Genomic DNA, 17,348 nt, shown 5'->3' on the forward strand with positions numbered 1-17,348 from the left:
AAAGAAAAACGCATCCATTGGTAAGTCGTACAAAGGCATTTTTCCTAGTTATGCACATATAATTGACTCAATCAAACATAAAAAGGAAAAAAAATACCCACATGAATCTCCGCATAAGATTAATGACATAGAACTGAGACTACCATAATGGGAGTAACATAGGTAGTAACATCACACATATCTAGATAAAATAAATGATGTGGCAAGCAATAAATGAAGAAAGAGAGACATATGGTAACATAGCTAGTTACTAGTAATATGAGGCTAGTCATAGTGGGGTAACTTAGGTAGTAACTTAACACATCCCAAGATAATTTTGCTTATGTGACAAGTATTTAATGAGGAAAGAGATGCTTGTGGTAACATAATATGTTACTGTAACATAGCGCTTCCCGAGGCAAAATGAGTCTATGAGCTACTAAATGAAGCCATCTATGACACTACTAGTATGTTATTTTGCACTATAGAGGCAGTAACTTAGACTAGTGTCATATGCATAACACTAGTATAAGATACTTCCCACTATGACCAGCCTGAGTAACATCACACATATCAAGGCAAGATGAGTCTATAGCCTAATAAATGAAGTGTTGTATGTTACCACACATATGTTACTCCCCGCTATAGAAATAGTAACATAGAGTAGTAACATGGGGCATGTTACTACTCTATATTACTATCCATTGTGGTTAGTCTAAGATGTGCAATACTTATAACACATCTAAATGCGCTTTAGCAAAATTGTTCCGTTTTAATTACAGTGTCATTAATTACGCCAATTTAAGCAAGGAGGTTTCCTTTGCGGGCCTTAAAAAAGGGGGGCGTGCTTATATTGCCCACAGGCCTCATAAACCCATAAACTCGGACAAAGGGAGTAATATATAGCAATGGTAATCTAGGTTGATTGCCTCAAAAAAAAACCTAGGTTGAAACTGAATTCTCTATTAGAAGTTGGCCTCAATATGAATTTGAATCACAACTCAACAAATGTCATAGGCTAATAGTGCATGAACATTCACACGCTACAAGTGTTTGTGCAACAACATGCATATAATAACATCAGCGCAATAAATGCAATTTTTGAAACTTCAAACTGTTTTAAGACATGCTCAATATACAATTCATCTTCACGGTCTGCTTTGTCTCGACAAGAGCATCATTACTAGATCTCATATGCGTAAGTTTCAATGGTAAAAATCAACTTACGAATTTGCCACCTAATGGTTAATAAAATTTTCAAGGTATTGGTATTGAAGTTACCATGTGGCAACTTTGATATTAAAAAAACACATCGGCAATTTTGACACAAACACAATGACATCTTTCTTTATCATGGAGCGACAAAAAATCCATCTTAAAAGTTCTCACCCAATAATTAATTAAGTTGCCATTGTGTTGATATCATAGTTGCCACATAGTAATAATGCCAACACGATGGAAACTTCATTTATCATGGGGTGGCAACTTTAGGGTAAAAAAAAAGGTTTGCAAAAACATTCACGAGTGGAATCTAGTTACGAAGCCCTTGACAATACAAAGCCAACAGCTTAAACACACTGTGAATTGGGCATATGGTTTGGTACACAAAACATTTTTTGGTTTAAAAAAAGTTGAAATTAGCTTGCATCATCACATGCATGTATGCAACTAACTACCCCACATGTTGTGGTTGGGTCGCTCCAGGGACGAGCTGAGCGAACGTCTGCTCATTATAGAATCTGTTAATATTACCGGAGATGGAGTTGCCATGACCTGTAAGGTGAAAGTGCTCTAGATAAATTTGTGCGTGAGTCTCACATTCATGTCAGACTCTAAAATCACGCTGCCATTCACCTTTGTATGCATTCTGTATATTTCAACGCTGTTCAAACCACATTTCTGCCTATGTTAGTTGTACAGGTTCAGTTAGTGAGCAAGTGGATGATCTTCGTGTGAATCATTTGGGACCTCTCCTTGACTGTCCAGTGGCATGTACTGTGCCATGATAGCTCTAATCTCAGAGTCCATGTATGACTGAAAAAACAACACAAAACAACCATGTAGAATTAGACATCTGTCAATGAAGCTAAGGAGAAGAAGCCTTAGTTAAAACATATTTACAGTATTGCTGAAACTCAACATCATAAGAGGGATTTGATGATATCGGCTTTCAAAACCATAAGCACAAGCTACAGCGGAATGTGGTCATTTGTTACCCTTCTACTCCCTCCGTTCCATCTTAAGTGTCGCTGATTAGTACAACCTTGAACTAAATCAGCGACACATAATATGGACCGAGGGAGTAGTTTTCTTTGCAGATGATGTGGGAAAATATTAACCACATGAAAGTTGTCATATTACATAAAATTTCAACCACTCTTGGTACAACAGCAACTAGGATAGAACTTTCTTTTAAGAACAAGCAACTTCAGTTGCATGTCGTTTTCGTTAAGATAAAAGTGTGAAGTGTGACAATTACGAGAATGTGGGTATGCTAGTACATCTCAACGATCGCTTGATTAACCACATGAATCACTGGAGATGGCTTCTTGTCGAAAACACTCGTGTTGCGCTCAAGCCAAACCCTTCGCATCCCCACAATAGCCCAAGTAGCAGCCTCTCTCCCTCTCGGACCCTGGACTCTGTTGGGCATGTAGCACCACCATCTGACCGCGTGGCTTGATGGTGTTAGTGAAGCCATCGCTCGCGACCTGAGGAACTTGAACCAAAACTTCCGCATGTAGGAACATTTGACGAAAGATGGTCAATCGTTTCTGGCGCCTGATTGCAGATAGGGCACACCAGGGGACGAGGTAGGGCCTGCCACTCCAAACAGTCAGCCATCCAGCATCGATTCCTAAGCACCAAGCACACGTAGAACTTTTCATTTGGCTGCACAATGTTTCTCTACAGGTTCCTGGTATTGTCCACTTGCTCAAAGACAAAGAAAAAGCCTCATATGCAGAGCTGGCTGAGTACTTCCTGTTGGCAGTGAGCCTCCACTCAAAGCAATCATCCTCATCTGAGAGCAAAAGCATGTCCTGGATTTCCCTCGATAATTCAAAGTATTCTGCTATCACTTGCATCGGGAGTTGTCCCCTAATATCCATGATTTACCTGTGATTAGCCAAAGCCTCGGCCACTGATCTTCTTGTCGCACCACACGCTTTAGCAAAGGAGAACAGTGTTGGTGCAATGTCATGGGCACTTCACCCATTAATACTGCTCGTGCCAAAACTGTGATCTGTCTCCTACGTCCACCGTGCATTGGGTAGCCGCCAAGAAGAGGGTTGTGGCTCTTTGCTAATCGGCACTTGCAGTCCTGACCACGCCCTCGGCTCCCCGACGCAACCCTGCCAGCTCCATCTGATCCTATGTGCCTCATTCAGGAACTGAGGATTGTGAATCCCAAGTCCTCCGAACTCTGTTTCACATTTGGTCCAAGCAAGCGCAACAGCCACCGACATCACCATGGGCACACCGCCAAGCCCAAGTGGACCCATGACAACCACACGTGCACGAGCCATCCAAACTGAGGTGACTTCACTCCTCTTTGAGCTCCATATACCTTGAATGAGACTTGGCTACTACCTCAAAGTGGAATCCTATGTGTGATTAGGTTTGTTGACGACCACCGTGGAAGCACGAGGAAGGAAGACCAAGTCCAAGACGAGGAGTGAGAAGACGAGGAAGATGAAGGAGTAAGGCGCGAAACCGGAATCGGAAACCCGAAGACTCCAAAGTTTGTCAAATCTAGTCTCTCCAGACCTGATCCGGACTCCATCAAGAATACGGCCTGTTACGCTTCATGCACTAGCCAACGCAACCAAAAGTCCGAACTGATGGAAAGGGATAGGCAATCCACATACACACTTCAATACCCCCTCTTACGTGTGACGTGGGAAGTTAACACGTGAATAGACTCAGAGGTATGGCTCAAGAGGCATCAATTTTTGGATGTATTGTGAAATCCAAAACTTGAACTCAAGACCTTAGGCCTTGATACCATGTTAAGCTTCATGCACTAGCCAACTAGGACTTGAACTCAAGACCTTAGGCTCCCATAACATGTTAAGCTTCATGCACTAGCCAACGCAACCAAAAGTCCGAACTGATGGAAAGGGCCAGGCAATCCACATATACACTAGGTTTACAAATAAAACTATATGGATGAAGATAATATTTTGCACCAGCTAGCTTACCCTTATTCTGTATTTGTATACCACATAGCTTCCTGCCGCCACAATAACCAAGGCTACCAAGATCCCCCACACAGCAGCCCATGCTGCTTTAGCCTGAACTGTTGTCTTACCTACAGATTAACCATACAAGATTAAGTGATATGTACAAAAAATGATAGATATTTGTTACATAATCAAAGTCTAAAATTACTTATGCAAGTGTCGTGCTCCTTGATGTACAAAAGGTCGCCACTACAAGTACAATCATAGCCACCCCATGTATCTCTGCAGCTGCATTCAGGACACTGGCAAGCTTTTCTCTCCTTGCACTCGTCAATATCTGCAAAGGTAAATGACAAGTAAGCTACAGTTTAAGAACTATTGTACCTGCTGCATTGCACTAATTTTTTACTGCCTTTTGTCACAAAATATATAACGTTTTTGCAGAAAAATTGTTAATCGGAAAAATATTCATGGACAATTGTCCATATTCCAAGTATGTGTGAAGTCATTTGCATCTGCAAGAAAGACCTCTTTTTGTTATAGAAAAAAGAGAATCATTTGTATGTGCGATAGAGAAGAGAGATTATCTAGAGAATAAAATTCAGAGCGAAAAGACGATCAGTGCAGTACAGGACCATTGGTAGAACATCACTTATTCTAAGATGCAGGTCAGCGGTAATTTCCTAATTTGTGTGTGTGATCGGGTGGGTGGTGTGGAATGGGGGGTAAGGCTAAAGAGTACCATGACATTTTTTAACACCGTCCCCTCGGAAACCAGCTGGACACTTGCAATTTTGATCTCCTGATTCCTGTAAAATAAAATTTGGGTACACGAATACTTATCAGAGTCAAGTAGAAGAACTGTAGAAGTTATTACTGTTAGAGTATACTATATACATATATAGCCATTTAGGCTTTTGTTTTTACCCCATTGTATAAGGGGTTTTCTGCATATTTCCTGCACCTGTACATGTATATATACTGGCCTATGACCCCATGGGAATACAAGTTGCATATTCCTAACATGGTATTAGAGCTAGGTCAACTTTTTCACACGCTGCAACTTGTGCTATTGATCCACCGCCGCGTCACCGCCATCCTCTGTGGCAGCTGTTGTCTTCTCTATTCTCCCGTTGCTGCCAGATTTCCCATGCCCGCTACTGCTTCTTGCTCCGCTCGACTCTCTCCCGTCTGCCTTCAACGCCTCTCTGCCCCGTCCCCTGCAGATCAACGCCCCAGGCCGGCTGCTTCATCCCACGCGTCCGCCGCTGGAGTGCTGCCCGCACCTTCACATCAAGCAGCTCGGTCCTGCCTCCTGCTCCGGTCCGTTGGGTGCAGCCGTTCAGGTCAGTGGCTGCTGGATCCCGTCAAGTCGCCACCAGCCTCAGGCCACAGCCGCGACCTGCCAGAGCCGTGACGATCGCTGGCCTCCTGCACCCAGCAATCAGCGGCTGCTGATTTGCTAGCTCCAGTCCTGCCTGCCAGTCAAAGGCACAGCTGGCTGTGCCTTCTATTGAGTCAAGCCGCTGGCCACTTCTATTGGGGCTGATGTGGCTGATTGTCCTCTTGTAAAAAAAGAAGAGAAAAATAAAAGGTGCCTCCAGCTTGTCCTTCTGTGATGTTCAAGGGTGTTCCCTACACTGACCACATCTCGCACATGCGCTTTTCCTCGGTGCTTGGTGCTAATCCGCCTGTGATGTCATCCCTTCGGCGTCTTCCGCAGGCTGTGCTGGTCGATTTACAACAACTTCTCTCAAGACCTCCGCATATGGTGATTGTCGCTCTACACCAACTCATCTCGCTACTTTCACCGGTGATTGTCACTCTACACCGGCTCCTCTCGCGACTTTCACCGATAGTGCTGATGCATATGGCTCCATCGACTACGTCTCGCACACGCGCCTTCCCTCGACGCATGGTGATTGTCTGCATGTGACCTTGTCTCCACCACCGGCCTCTACAGATGATATTGGTCATGCTACATCGCCTCTAGCAGCTTCCACGGCTGGTGGTGGCCGTGCCTTTTCCGATGCTGCTACGTTAACTACTCCAGTTGTGTCCTTCACTGAGTAGGAAATTTTGCGACTTCATGACTTGCTTATTGCCTCCGACACTTCCTTGTTGGGTGCATCTGTGTCTACCTCTTCAATTGAGCCCCTGACTGAGCAGGAGATTACACGACTTCGAAGCTTGCCAGCCACATCCTCTGTTTCTTCACCAACTGGTTTCTGCTACCGACTATTTGGCATTGTGGGACCACCTTCTACACAGGCAGGTACATCTCCATGGATTCTTGATACCGGAGCATCTTTTTATATGACTCATGATTCATCCACTTTGTCCTCTATTCGACCTCTTGCTTCTCTTTTTCATGTTCTTACTGCTGATGGTACCTCCCTCCCGGTTAATGGCCGAGGCATTCTTAACACTTTGGCTTTTCATGTTCATCATGTTCCTCGACTTACCATGCAGCTCATTTCTGGTGGCCAGATTATTGACTCTGGTTGTAGGGTCATTCTCGACTTTGACTCATGTTCAGTTTTGGATCGTCACACCGGTGCTCTACTTGGTGCTGGCCCTAGACGTCGTGACTTAGGATCTCTAGGAGCTTGACTGGCTTCACCTTCCCTCCCCTGCCATCACCACCAGTCGTTCCGCTTCAGTTGCCTTGTCTACCAACTCTTTTCAGTAGTGGCATCATCGCCTTGGTCAATTGTGTGGCTCTCGTCTTTCATCATTAGTTCGACGTGGTCTTCTTGGATCCATCTCCGGTAGTGTGTCTTTAGACTGTCAGGGTTGTCAGCTTGGTAAACAGGTCCAATTACCTTATCCTCATAGCAAGACTCTGTCTCAGCGTCCTTTCGACATTGTTCACTCTGATGTTTAGGGTCCAGCTCCCTTTGCCTCAAAAGGAGGTCATCACTATTGTATTATCTTTATAGATGACTTCTCTCGACATACTTGAATATATTTTATGTTTTCTCGTAGTGAGGTCTTATCTCATGGTTCACACTCAGTTCTCCACGCCTATTCATGTGTTCCATGCTGACTCTACTGGAGAGAATATCTCCAAGTTGTTGCATGGAGTCCTTGTTGAGCAGGGTACTCTTGCTCAATTCTCTTGTCCTGGTGCTCATGCTCAAAATGGTGTGGTTGAGCGGCCCGTGCATTGATGACCGCCGCCTCTCTTCCGCCTCACTTTTGGGCTGAGGTTGTCTCCACTTCCACCTATCTCATCAATCTTCAGCCATTCACTGCTTTGCGGGGTGGCATTCCTTTCGAGTGACTTTTTGATTGTCCTCCCGATTATTCGACGCTTCGTTTGTTTGGTTGTGTTTGCTATGCTCTTGCCCCTCGTGAACGCACCAAACTGACCGCTCAGTCTGTTGACTGTGCCTTCTTAGGCTATCGTTTGGATGCGTATTTCTCGGGATGTGACTTTTGATGAGTCTCGTCCCTTCTACCTGCGTCCATCTTCCTTGACCTTTTCAGTGGATGATATCTCTTTCCTCACTTCTTGACACACCTATCACTTCCGTTGAGCCCTTGTCCATCCGTCATGCTGCCTCTGCTTCTACAACTATTGCAGATCCGACGTCGTCATCTCCCATGGTTTCCTCACCTCGCTTGTCACAGGATTCTACACCTTCATCCCCGGTGACTTCTCCGTCTCCATCACTCGAGTCTACCTTGGCGATTCTCCTCGCATTCTTCCATCGCTTCCTCACTTTTATACTCGTCGTCTGCGTGTATGGATGCATCTAATGATGTGTCATCTACTTCTAATGTGCAGTCTTCCTCGTCTCAGCCTACCTATGGCTTGCATCCTCGTTCGCTTCCGCCTATGGATCGCCTTGGTTTTCCACGCACTAGCGCTCGACTTCTTATCATGAAGTTGTTGTTCATCCCGAATGGTATCTGGCGATAGCAAAGGAGCTGGCTGCTCTTGAGCGCACCGGCACATAGGATCTTGTTTCTCTTCCTCCAGGTGTCCGCCCCATCACTTGTAAGTGGGTCTACAAGGTTAAGACTCGTTTTGATGGTTCTCTTGGGTGTTACAAAGCTCATCTTGTGTCTCGTTCCTTTCAGCAGGAGCATGGTCATGATTGTTAAGCTTCATGCACTAGCCAACGCAACCAAAAGTCTGAACTAATGGAAAGGGCTAGGCAATCCACATATCCACTTCAACACCCCCTCTCACATGTGACGCGGGAAGTCAACCCGTGGATAGACTCAAGGGTATGGCTCAAGAGGCCTATAAGTGGACACAAAGGGGGGAGAACAATTTTTTGATAAATTGCGAAACTCAAGACTTGAACCCAAAACCTTGGGCTCTGATACCATGTTAAGCTTCATACACTAGCCAACGCAACCAAAAGTCCAAACTGATGGAAAGGGCTAGGCAATCCACATATACACTTCAACAGTGATTACGATGAGACTTTTGCTCATGTATCCATATGACCCACTGTTCGCACACTTCTTGTCGTGGCCTCTGTTCGCCACTGGTCTGTCTCGGCTTGATGTTAAGAATGCCTTTCTTAATGGTAAGGGCAACTCCAACGCACGACCCCAAACGGACGTCCGTTTTGTTCGAATTTTGTCTGTTTGGGGATGGCAATGGGGCGGCGTCCGCCCTGATTTTTGGATATGCCGACCGTGCGTCGAACACGCGGCCGCATTTCGGCCGCATCTGTCCGGCGGAGGCCCTTTATGCATTCTTTGAACTAAAATCAAGCATAGCAAATGGTTCATAATCAAATAGTTCCACATTCGAAATAGTCTTACAACCCAATCGAAATAAAAACAATATCAAATAGTCTTACAACCCAATCAAAATTGTTTTGCATGAAAAGATATTGAACCGATAGATCTACTGGTTGCCAATGTGAGTCCACATGTGCTCGACCAAGTCATCCTGGAGCTGCATATGAGTATGCCAATCACACATTTCACGATGAAATTGGGCAAACTGTTCAAAGGTTGCAGGTTGTTGGTGCTCAGGCTCAACATTTTCACCCTGAAAATCAAACCCTTGGTCGTAGATGCTATCACCACGCTCATCCTCCACGATCATGTTGTGCATGATCACACAAGCAGTCATCACCTCCCAAAGCTTCGGAGTGCTCCATGTCAATGCAGGGTTTCGAACTATACCCCTTCGAGATTGAAGCACACCAAAATCACACTCCACATCCTTTCTAGCACTTTCCTGCATTTGGGCAAATCTCTGTCTCTTCTCTCCTTGCGGATTGGGTATGGTCTTCACAAGAGTTGACCACTGTAAGTGCATCTAGTGCCCCTCAGTGATTTTGGTGTATTGAAGACTTATAGGTTAAGGGACTAATGCGTTTGTGAGTGTACACAGGTCTATAAGTCTATGAGGAGTTTGATATTTACAGAGAAAGTCGACCCCTAAAAATGAATGACTTCAACTGAAGACTTTGAAAGTGAAGAAATTGGTGTGACCGTGAAGACTTGATATTCATGCGAGAAACATGAAGCGTGAAGACTCTTGTTTTCGTACCTTCATTTTCTCTTTCTTGAGTCATAGGAAACACCGTACTGTTAAAGGGGGTCGAGGAAAAACTAAGGAAAAGTTTCCAAGTGATGCTCATCTCAAAATTCTACACCTACCAATCCCTTCGAGTGAAGCCATTGAAAATCTCATACAGTTCAGTCAATTTCTTCAGTGACAGAGCGGAAGTTCTTCTGGTCTCAGAGGAATTTGTTCTGGCTGAGGAGTTAGGAATTCGCCAGTGCGGATTGCCTACAAGTGAGGAACATGATAGCCCTAAGGAATTTGAACCTCAAATTTCCGACCGTTGTTGTGCTATGCGCCAGCTGTACCAAAATATCTTCTCCACCTAACGGTCATATCATTGAAGGGCATTTATGTCTTATCATGTCGGGCTGCTCCCTAAGCTATAAATAGCCGCCCCCTACAAGCACTAGCTGGTTGGCTGCTCCGAGAGAAACTGACACTTGTCATTGAGAGCATCCCTTCCTCCAAGGACTTTGAGCGAAAATCATCAAGTGAGGAAAACCCATACCCAAACACGTAAAAACCCAAAGTGATTGAGCATCACTGAAGAGATTGTTCCTGTGTGGATCCGACGCTTGTTACCTTTGAAGACTGTGCATCTTCCAGACGGTTAGGCGTCATGGTCTAGAGCATCCAAGAGGAAATTGTGGACCGCCGAGTGACCGAATTTGTGAAGGTTTGGAAGTCACCTGAAGACTTACCACGAGTGATTGGGCGAGGTCTATGTGATCTTAGCTCAAGGAGAATACGGTGAGGACTGTGTGTCCTCAGGTTTAAATACCTAGCCGCTCCAACCAGACGTACAACTGTCACAGCAGTTGGAACTGGTCTACCAAATCACTGTCTTCACCGAGCTAACTGGTTCTATTTCCTCAACCCTTTCATTTCCTCATTACTGTGTTGTGTACTTGATCGTTACTGTTTGAAGACTTTCACAATTTCGCAGTTCAATTTCTTCAGTCAGTTTGACTTCAGCCTGCTGATCCTGTGTTTACGCTTTCTGTACTCTGTGCTTGTTTCCATTACATCATGATGACTGTGCTTCTGTACTGTTATGCTTGCATCTGAGTACTTATTCCGCTGCTAGCCGTTCGTGACTTAGGAATTTCCTCCTCACTGACGAATTTGTAAAAATCGCCTATTCACCCCCCCCCCCTCCTCTAGTCGATTTAACACACTTTCAACCACTGAGGATAGATACCATCAGCTAGGTAATATCCTTTGTTGTAATGGTGGCCATTGATCTCAAAGTTGACCTCTGGGGAGTGGCCTTCTGCAAGCCTTGCAAACACTGGAGAACGTTGAAGCACGTTGATATCATTGTGAGAACCAACCATGCCAAAGAAAGAATGCCATATCCACAGATCTTGTGAAGCCACCGCTTCTAGTATGACACTGACACCTTTCACATGCCCCCTGTACTTCCCCTGCCAAGCAAATGAACAGTTCTTCCACTTCTAGTGCATACAATCTATACTACCAAGCATGCCCGGAAAGCCCCTCTCAGCATTGATCACCAACAACCTCTCTGTATCAGCGGCAGTTGGCTCTCTCGAGTACTCAGGGCCGAACACTGCCACCACGGCCTTGCAGGAACTATACATTGAGAGGAGACATGTAGACTTACTCATACGCACGTACTCATCCACAACATTACCAAAAATTCCATATGCAAGCATGAGAATAGCCGCAGTCCATTTCTGGTAAGAAGAGAAGCCAAGCTTGCAAAGGGCATCCTCTTGGAACTCAAAGTATGGGTCATATCCTACCACTCCCTCCCGAATACGATTCAACACATGTCTCATTCGGAAGCGGCGATGAAATTGATGTGGTTTGAAGAGTGCGGTATTCTCAAAGTAATCGGCATAGAGTAGGGCGTGGCCGCTCTCCCTATTGCGGTCCAAGGTCGGAGCATGCCTCGTGTAACACCCGGATAATTAAGCTACAGTAATCCCCTGCTAATGATGCCATGTCATCATTTTCACTGTTGCTAAATCCCCCTTGGATTCAATCCGGTTCAATTTCAAATTCAAATTAAAGTCAAAAATAAAAGTTTTCAAATGTCAAAAATAAAATGTGCAAACTGGGGCAAATAATTCTTAAGTATTATTGGTGAAGAAACCAAATTTTTATAAGATGTTTAAATGCTCAAAAATAATTAGAACATTGGCTTAAACAATCATTTAAATGCCTTTTATAATTTCTAAAATGTTAAACTATTTTATTGGTCAGTGAGACTTTTTATGGCAGTAGCATATTTGGTAACATTAATTTAGGTGCTGATTAGGTGTTTTATAAAACTAAAATTAATAGATAATAAAACATAAGACAAATAAGCAAAAAAGTTAAAAGTAAAACCAATTTAGGTGTTGTCCCCATATTTTATGGACTGTGATATTTGGCACACGTGTGCCATATAAGCAAAACTGCCACACCTCTACTTCTTTCATTTTAAAGTACCATACGATCCCTCGTCCTTTGACCTCGCCTCCTCCCAAACGACCCTGCAGGCTCGCCCGAGAAACCTGCTTCTCCCGCACATCTCGCGCGCCCACCCTCGAGAAAACTGTCACTTCTTCATGTCTACCACATGATTTCTCCTCAGGACAAAGTTACCATGGTATTCGTAGGCAAGTTATCAGGCCTGTGTTGCGTAACTTACCGTGCTATTTACATAGAATGTACCAGGTACTATGCTTCAACAACTACACCCCTTCAAAGTTACCACTGTGTTTTGTACACAAGTTATAAGGTCTTCGATGTGTAAAATACCGTGGTACTTACACATAAGTTATCTGGGTATATGTACATCAACCTCCCCCCGGTCAAAGTTACCATGGGGGATTGTACATGAGTTACCGGGTCTACAGTTCGTATATTATCATGGTACTTGCACCTAAAAACCTGGGTGTGTTTCAGTAGCTTTTTCCATAGGTCAAAAATTACCACGATGTTTTTGCGTAACTTATCACGCCTATAGCACGTGTGCCCCTCATGACACTAAACATTATGTGACTTTCCTTTGGCACGCCATGTGTTGTGTTTATCCAAGAGGCCCACGCGCGAGGCGAGTGTATGTTTTAAACAACTTATTTTCCTTTGGTAAAAAAATTACCATCATGTTTATATTGCAAGTTATCGGTTATGCGGTGCTTATATTATCATGTTATTTACACAAAAATTATTGGGGATGTTTTGAACAACTTTTTTCCGGGACAAAAAGTTATCATGGTGATTCTAGGTAACCTATCAAGCCCGTAGTGCTTAAAATATCATGCTATTTACACAAAACTTATCAGGGGTATGTTTCAGCAAATTCCCCCCCACGGGTCAAAAACTTATCATGGTGTTTAGTTATCGCAGTGCATATGTTTTCATGCTATTTACACACAAAAATGCTAGGGGAGGGAGGTATACTACCGTGCTATTTACACAGAAGATACCAGAGTATCTTTTCAAAAAAAAAATCCCTACGGTCAAAGTTACCATGGGGTTTCTACCTCAGTTATCAGATGTGCGCTGCGTATATTACCATCTATTTACACATAAATTATCGGGTATCTTTTCACATTTGTCTTCCCCAATGGTTAAAGTTACCATGATGTTTGTATCTAAATTATCAGGTCTATGGCGTGAATGTTATCGTGCTATTTACAGAAATTACCGGGGGGCGGGTTCAACAAATTTATTCCCAATGATCAAAGTTACCACGATGCTTTCGCCAAAGTTATCACGCCTTCAGTGCTTATGACCATGCTACTTACACATAATGTACCGCGTGGTATACAAAAGTTATCATGTTGGTGGTGCATCATTTATCGTGGTGGTGATGGAGAATTTACCACGGAAAAAGTTTATGTGCCAGGTTTGATAGGTGAAACAAAAAGTTTTTCAGTGCTAACATATTAAAGGCAAAAACATGTCAAAAATAGCATTTCCCTTAGCTTATTCAACAATGAGTGTCATAGGTGAGGTGGTTAGCTCCCTTTGTTGATTACCTGCAGACCAGAGATCAAATCCTAGTCGAAGCATTATTTTTGCCTGAAAATCGGGAAGGCGTGCGGGAAAGGAAAGAAATCGGGGGAGGTCGGTCGGGAAGGACGTGCGGGAAAGGAAGGAGATCGGGAGGCGCGCGGGAAAGGAAAGAAATCAGGAGGACGTGCGGGAAAGGAAGGAGATCGGGAAGGAACTGACGGCGTTGGATGTGTGTGGCAGTTTTGCAATCGGGCACAGGGTTGCCAAATACATATTTCGATATTTTATAAATCTAAAATAAATAGATAGTAAAATAGAAAAGCAAATGTATAGAAAATAACTAAAAGCAAAACAATAGAAATAAAACAAAGCCCCCCCTCCCCCTCTAGACTTGGCCCACCTAACCACTAGGCCGGCCCACTTCCCCGCTACCCCCTCCCTCCCTGTTCACGGGGGGATCGTGGGCAGCGCCGATGCCTGCCACGGCACCGGTCGTCGCTGTGGCAGCCATCCAGCGGCCCCTCTCTGTGCCCCGCCGTAGTCCGCGACCGCGCAAGCCACTGGTTCGCGCCCCCCCCCCCTAACCACTAGGCCGGCCCACTAGACTTGGCCCACCTAACCACTAGGCCGGCCCACTTCCCCGCTACCCCCTCCCTCCCTGTTCACGGGGGGATCGTGGGCAGCGCCGATGCCTGCCACAGCACCGGTTGTCGCCGTGGCAGCCATCCGGCGGCCCCTCTCTGTGTCCTGCCGTAGTCCGCGACCGCGCAAGCCACTGGTTCGCCCCCCCCCCCCCTCCGCTACATACGCATGCCCGCCGCAGCCTTGTGCGCCTGCTACCGCCACCGTTGGCCGCCGCCTCTGCTTGCGCTCGCCCGCCTGCGCTGCTGCTGAGCTGCTAGCCGCTCCTCCGCCGCAGTTGCTGCCTGCGCCCCACCGGCGACCGCCCTCGCCCGTGCTCGCCCACGCCCCCTGTCGCCCGCGCCTTCCCGCTAGCCCAGCCGCGCCCCGCGCCGTCCTGCTCCGGCCATGGCCTCACCTCCCCACGCGCCCCGGCCAGCCGCCGCTGCCTGCGCCGGCTGCCCTTTGCCCCGCGCCTTCCCACTTGCGCTGGCTGCCGCCCGTCGTTTCCCCCTCCTCTGCAGCTCGCACAAGCCCCGCGCGGCCCCGCATGACTGCCCGCGCCACCGCCGCCTCCTGCTGATGTGGCGCGCCCGCCGCGGCTCCTGTTAGCCGATGCCCCACTCCCTCTTTCGCTCGCCGCCCCTCGCCCGCTCGCTGCTGCCGTCTGGCCCGCGCGCTGGCCGCGCCGCGGCCGGCCTCTGTCGTCGCCGGCGCCGCCGCCCCCTGGTGGCCTCGGGCACACACGGGCGCCCACGCCCAGCGCCCGTAACCGCCACCCACACGCCCGCTATGGCCCTGGGCCACTGGCCTATGGGCCCCACGCCCCTGTTGTAAGAGAAAAGAAAAAGGAAATATATATATATATAATAAAAATAATTAACTTAATTAAACATATATATAATAAAAATAATTAACTTAATTAAACTAGTTTAATCAAGTCTAATTAGAATTAATTAGCCTAATCACGTGTTTTGTTGAAAACTGGATTAATTAGTCTAATCAGTCAATGACAGGGGGGCCCACGCCCTATTGACCAGTCAAACGTTGACTGGTCAACTGGGACCCCCTGCCCACCTGTCAGCCACTGGGTGCAGTTCTGTGTACCCTGTGCTGGGTGCATCTAGCATTTTAGTGTTTATTTTCGAATTATTAATAATTTCAGAATATTGCTAAAAACTATAGAAAATCATAGAAAATAATCCCTAACTCGGATGAAAAAGTTTTATACATGAAAATTGCTTAGAAAAATATGACGATTCGGAATACGCTCTCCGTTCATTCGTCACGTGCCCCTAGCATAGCGAACATCAAACTTTTCCCCTCCGGTTCGTCTGTCCGAAAATGCCTAACTCCGAGAAAACTTTCCGGACGTTATCCCCCTTCGCCGATACCGTGTATCACCGCGTTAGAACACCCCTAGCACCGCTTAATGTCATATCGTGCATCTGTGTTGCATCTGTGTGCTTTATATTTACTGTTTCTTCCCCCTCTTCTCTCCGGTAGACCCCGAGACTGCTGCTGATGCCCCTGTGATCGACTACGTCGATGACGAACCTTCTTCCCTTTCAGCGGAGCTTCCAGGCAAGCCCCCCCTTTGATCATCCCGATATCGGCCATTCCATTCTCTCATGCTTGCATTAGATTTTGCTACTGTTATTGTTTGCTCCTATTCTGATGCATAGCCTGCTTTTGTAACCTGCTCATTGTACCTTACCTGCTTATCCTAAACTGCTTAGTATAGGTTGGTTAGTGATCCATCAGTGACCTCCACCTTGTCCTTTGTTGCCCCTGCTTCATCATCGACGACTCGATCAACGTGATCGATGACCAGAGCCCGACACCTCACATCACATCACGCCCCTTTTTGTTGCTCGACTCTGCAGAGCTACTATCGAGTGCCGAGGGTGCTCCCTCATAACGCACTCCTGATGATAATTCTGTAGTGTAGCTATTCGGTCGTGGTCATCGAGGGTGATTTCCTCTTTCACCATTCCCGATACGGCTCTGTCGTGCAACACCTCAAGTGTGAACCTCGAGGGTGGTCCCTCTTACGTTCACCTTGATGATTACATTGAGTGGAATCCACCGGGGGTGATTCCTCGGGTTTTCCCCTTGATGTCTGGACACACAGTTACCTTGACTTTACTTGAGACCGTTGTGAAAGCCGGGCGGGCCCGGAGAGCACCCGTGCGATGTGACGGTGGCGGCTGGCTGTTTAGCGGTATCACCCGGGAGGGGGTGATAGCTCCGGACTTGTCCCGACAGCCGTCACTTCTTTTTAATAATGCACTAACAGGTTTGGGTATTTGTTCTGAGTTGGCCTCTGGCCTTTACGCACTAACCACCACGCGAGAATAGTTATGGGCCTCGACGTCGCAGCATCAGCCAAAGCTTTGTCAGATGTCCAGTTCAGCATTGCGGCACGGTCGGATCGTGCTGGCCATCCGAGGCGGTGCTGGTATCCACCCTGCTCGCAACGACCCGGAGTGCAACGGGCGATGGGCCCAAGACCCCGGAGTGCTTAGGATGTAGACCGGCGGGGACCTCTCTGCTGAGCCTAGGTAGGGCTGCGACGTGTTGATCTTCCGAGGCCGGGCATTGACCCCAGAAAGGTGTGTCCGGCCAGAGTGATCGAGCGTGTTGGGTAACGTGGTGCACCCCTGCAGGGAAGACATATATTCGAATACCGTGTCCTCGGTAATGGACATTCAGACTTGTATCCTGATCTTATACAACTAGAAATGGATACTTGATATGTGATGGATATGTGGCCCCGGGATTGCTTTCTCGCAGGGAGTCGAGGAAGGATCTCTGGGCCTTAATGTTACAACATGCTTGTTAATTAAACTGCTATTCTTTACTCTTCTACATGCTGCAAGATGCTTGGAGCTGCTTGAAGATGCTCGTCTTCGATAGGCTAGGCTTTCCCCTCTATTCTGGCATTCTGCAGTTTAGTCCACAGATACAGCCCTTCCATTTGATACCAACGCATACTTAGTATAGATCTGATGCTTGCGAGTACTTTGGATGAGTACTCACGG

The 17,348-nt window shown here is 46.3% G+C and overlaps 1 protein-coding gene across 2 annotated transcripts in view; it reads right to left on the reverse strand.

Annotated features, from left to right (window-relative positions):
* Nucleotides 1-1,496: 1,496 nt before the first annotated feature.
* LOC109770550 (vacuolar-sorting receptor 1) overlaps nt 1,497-17,348 on the reverse strand; it is a 31,217-nt gene continuing 15,365 nt past the window's right edge. The window contains exons 9-12 of one of the 2 annotated variants that reach the window (XM_020329259.4): nt 4,906-4,972; nt 4,372-4,500; nt 4,182-4,291; nt 1,497-2,013 (exon numbers count right to left, since the gene is read on the reverse strand). In XM_020329259.4, the coding sequence (XP_020184848.1) occupies nt 1,906-2,013; nt 4,182-4,291; nt 4,372-4,500; nt 4,906-4,972 (414 nt within the window). In that variant the 3' untranslated portion in view covers nt 1,497-1,905. The remainder of the gene's footprint in view (nt 2,014-4,181; nt 4,292-4,371; nt 4,501-4,905; nt 4,973-17,348) is intronic. The other variant, XR_002234612.4, reaches the window with a different exon arrangement.

This window comes from Aegilops tauschii, chromosome 1 (assembly GCF_002575655.3).
Source record: "Aegilops tauschii subsp. strangulata cultivar AL8/78 chromosome 1, Aet v6.0, whole genome shotgun sequence".
NCBI classification, from domain to species: Eukaryota; Viridiplantae; Streptophyta; class Magnoliopsida; order Poales; family Poaceae; genus Aegilops; species Aegilops tauschii.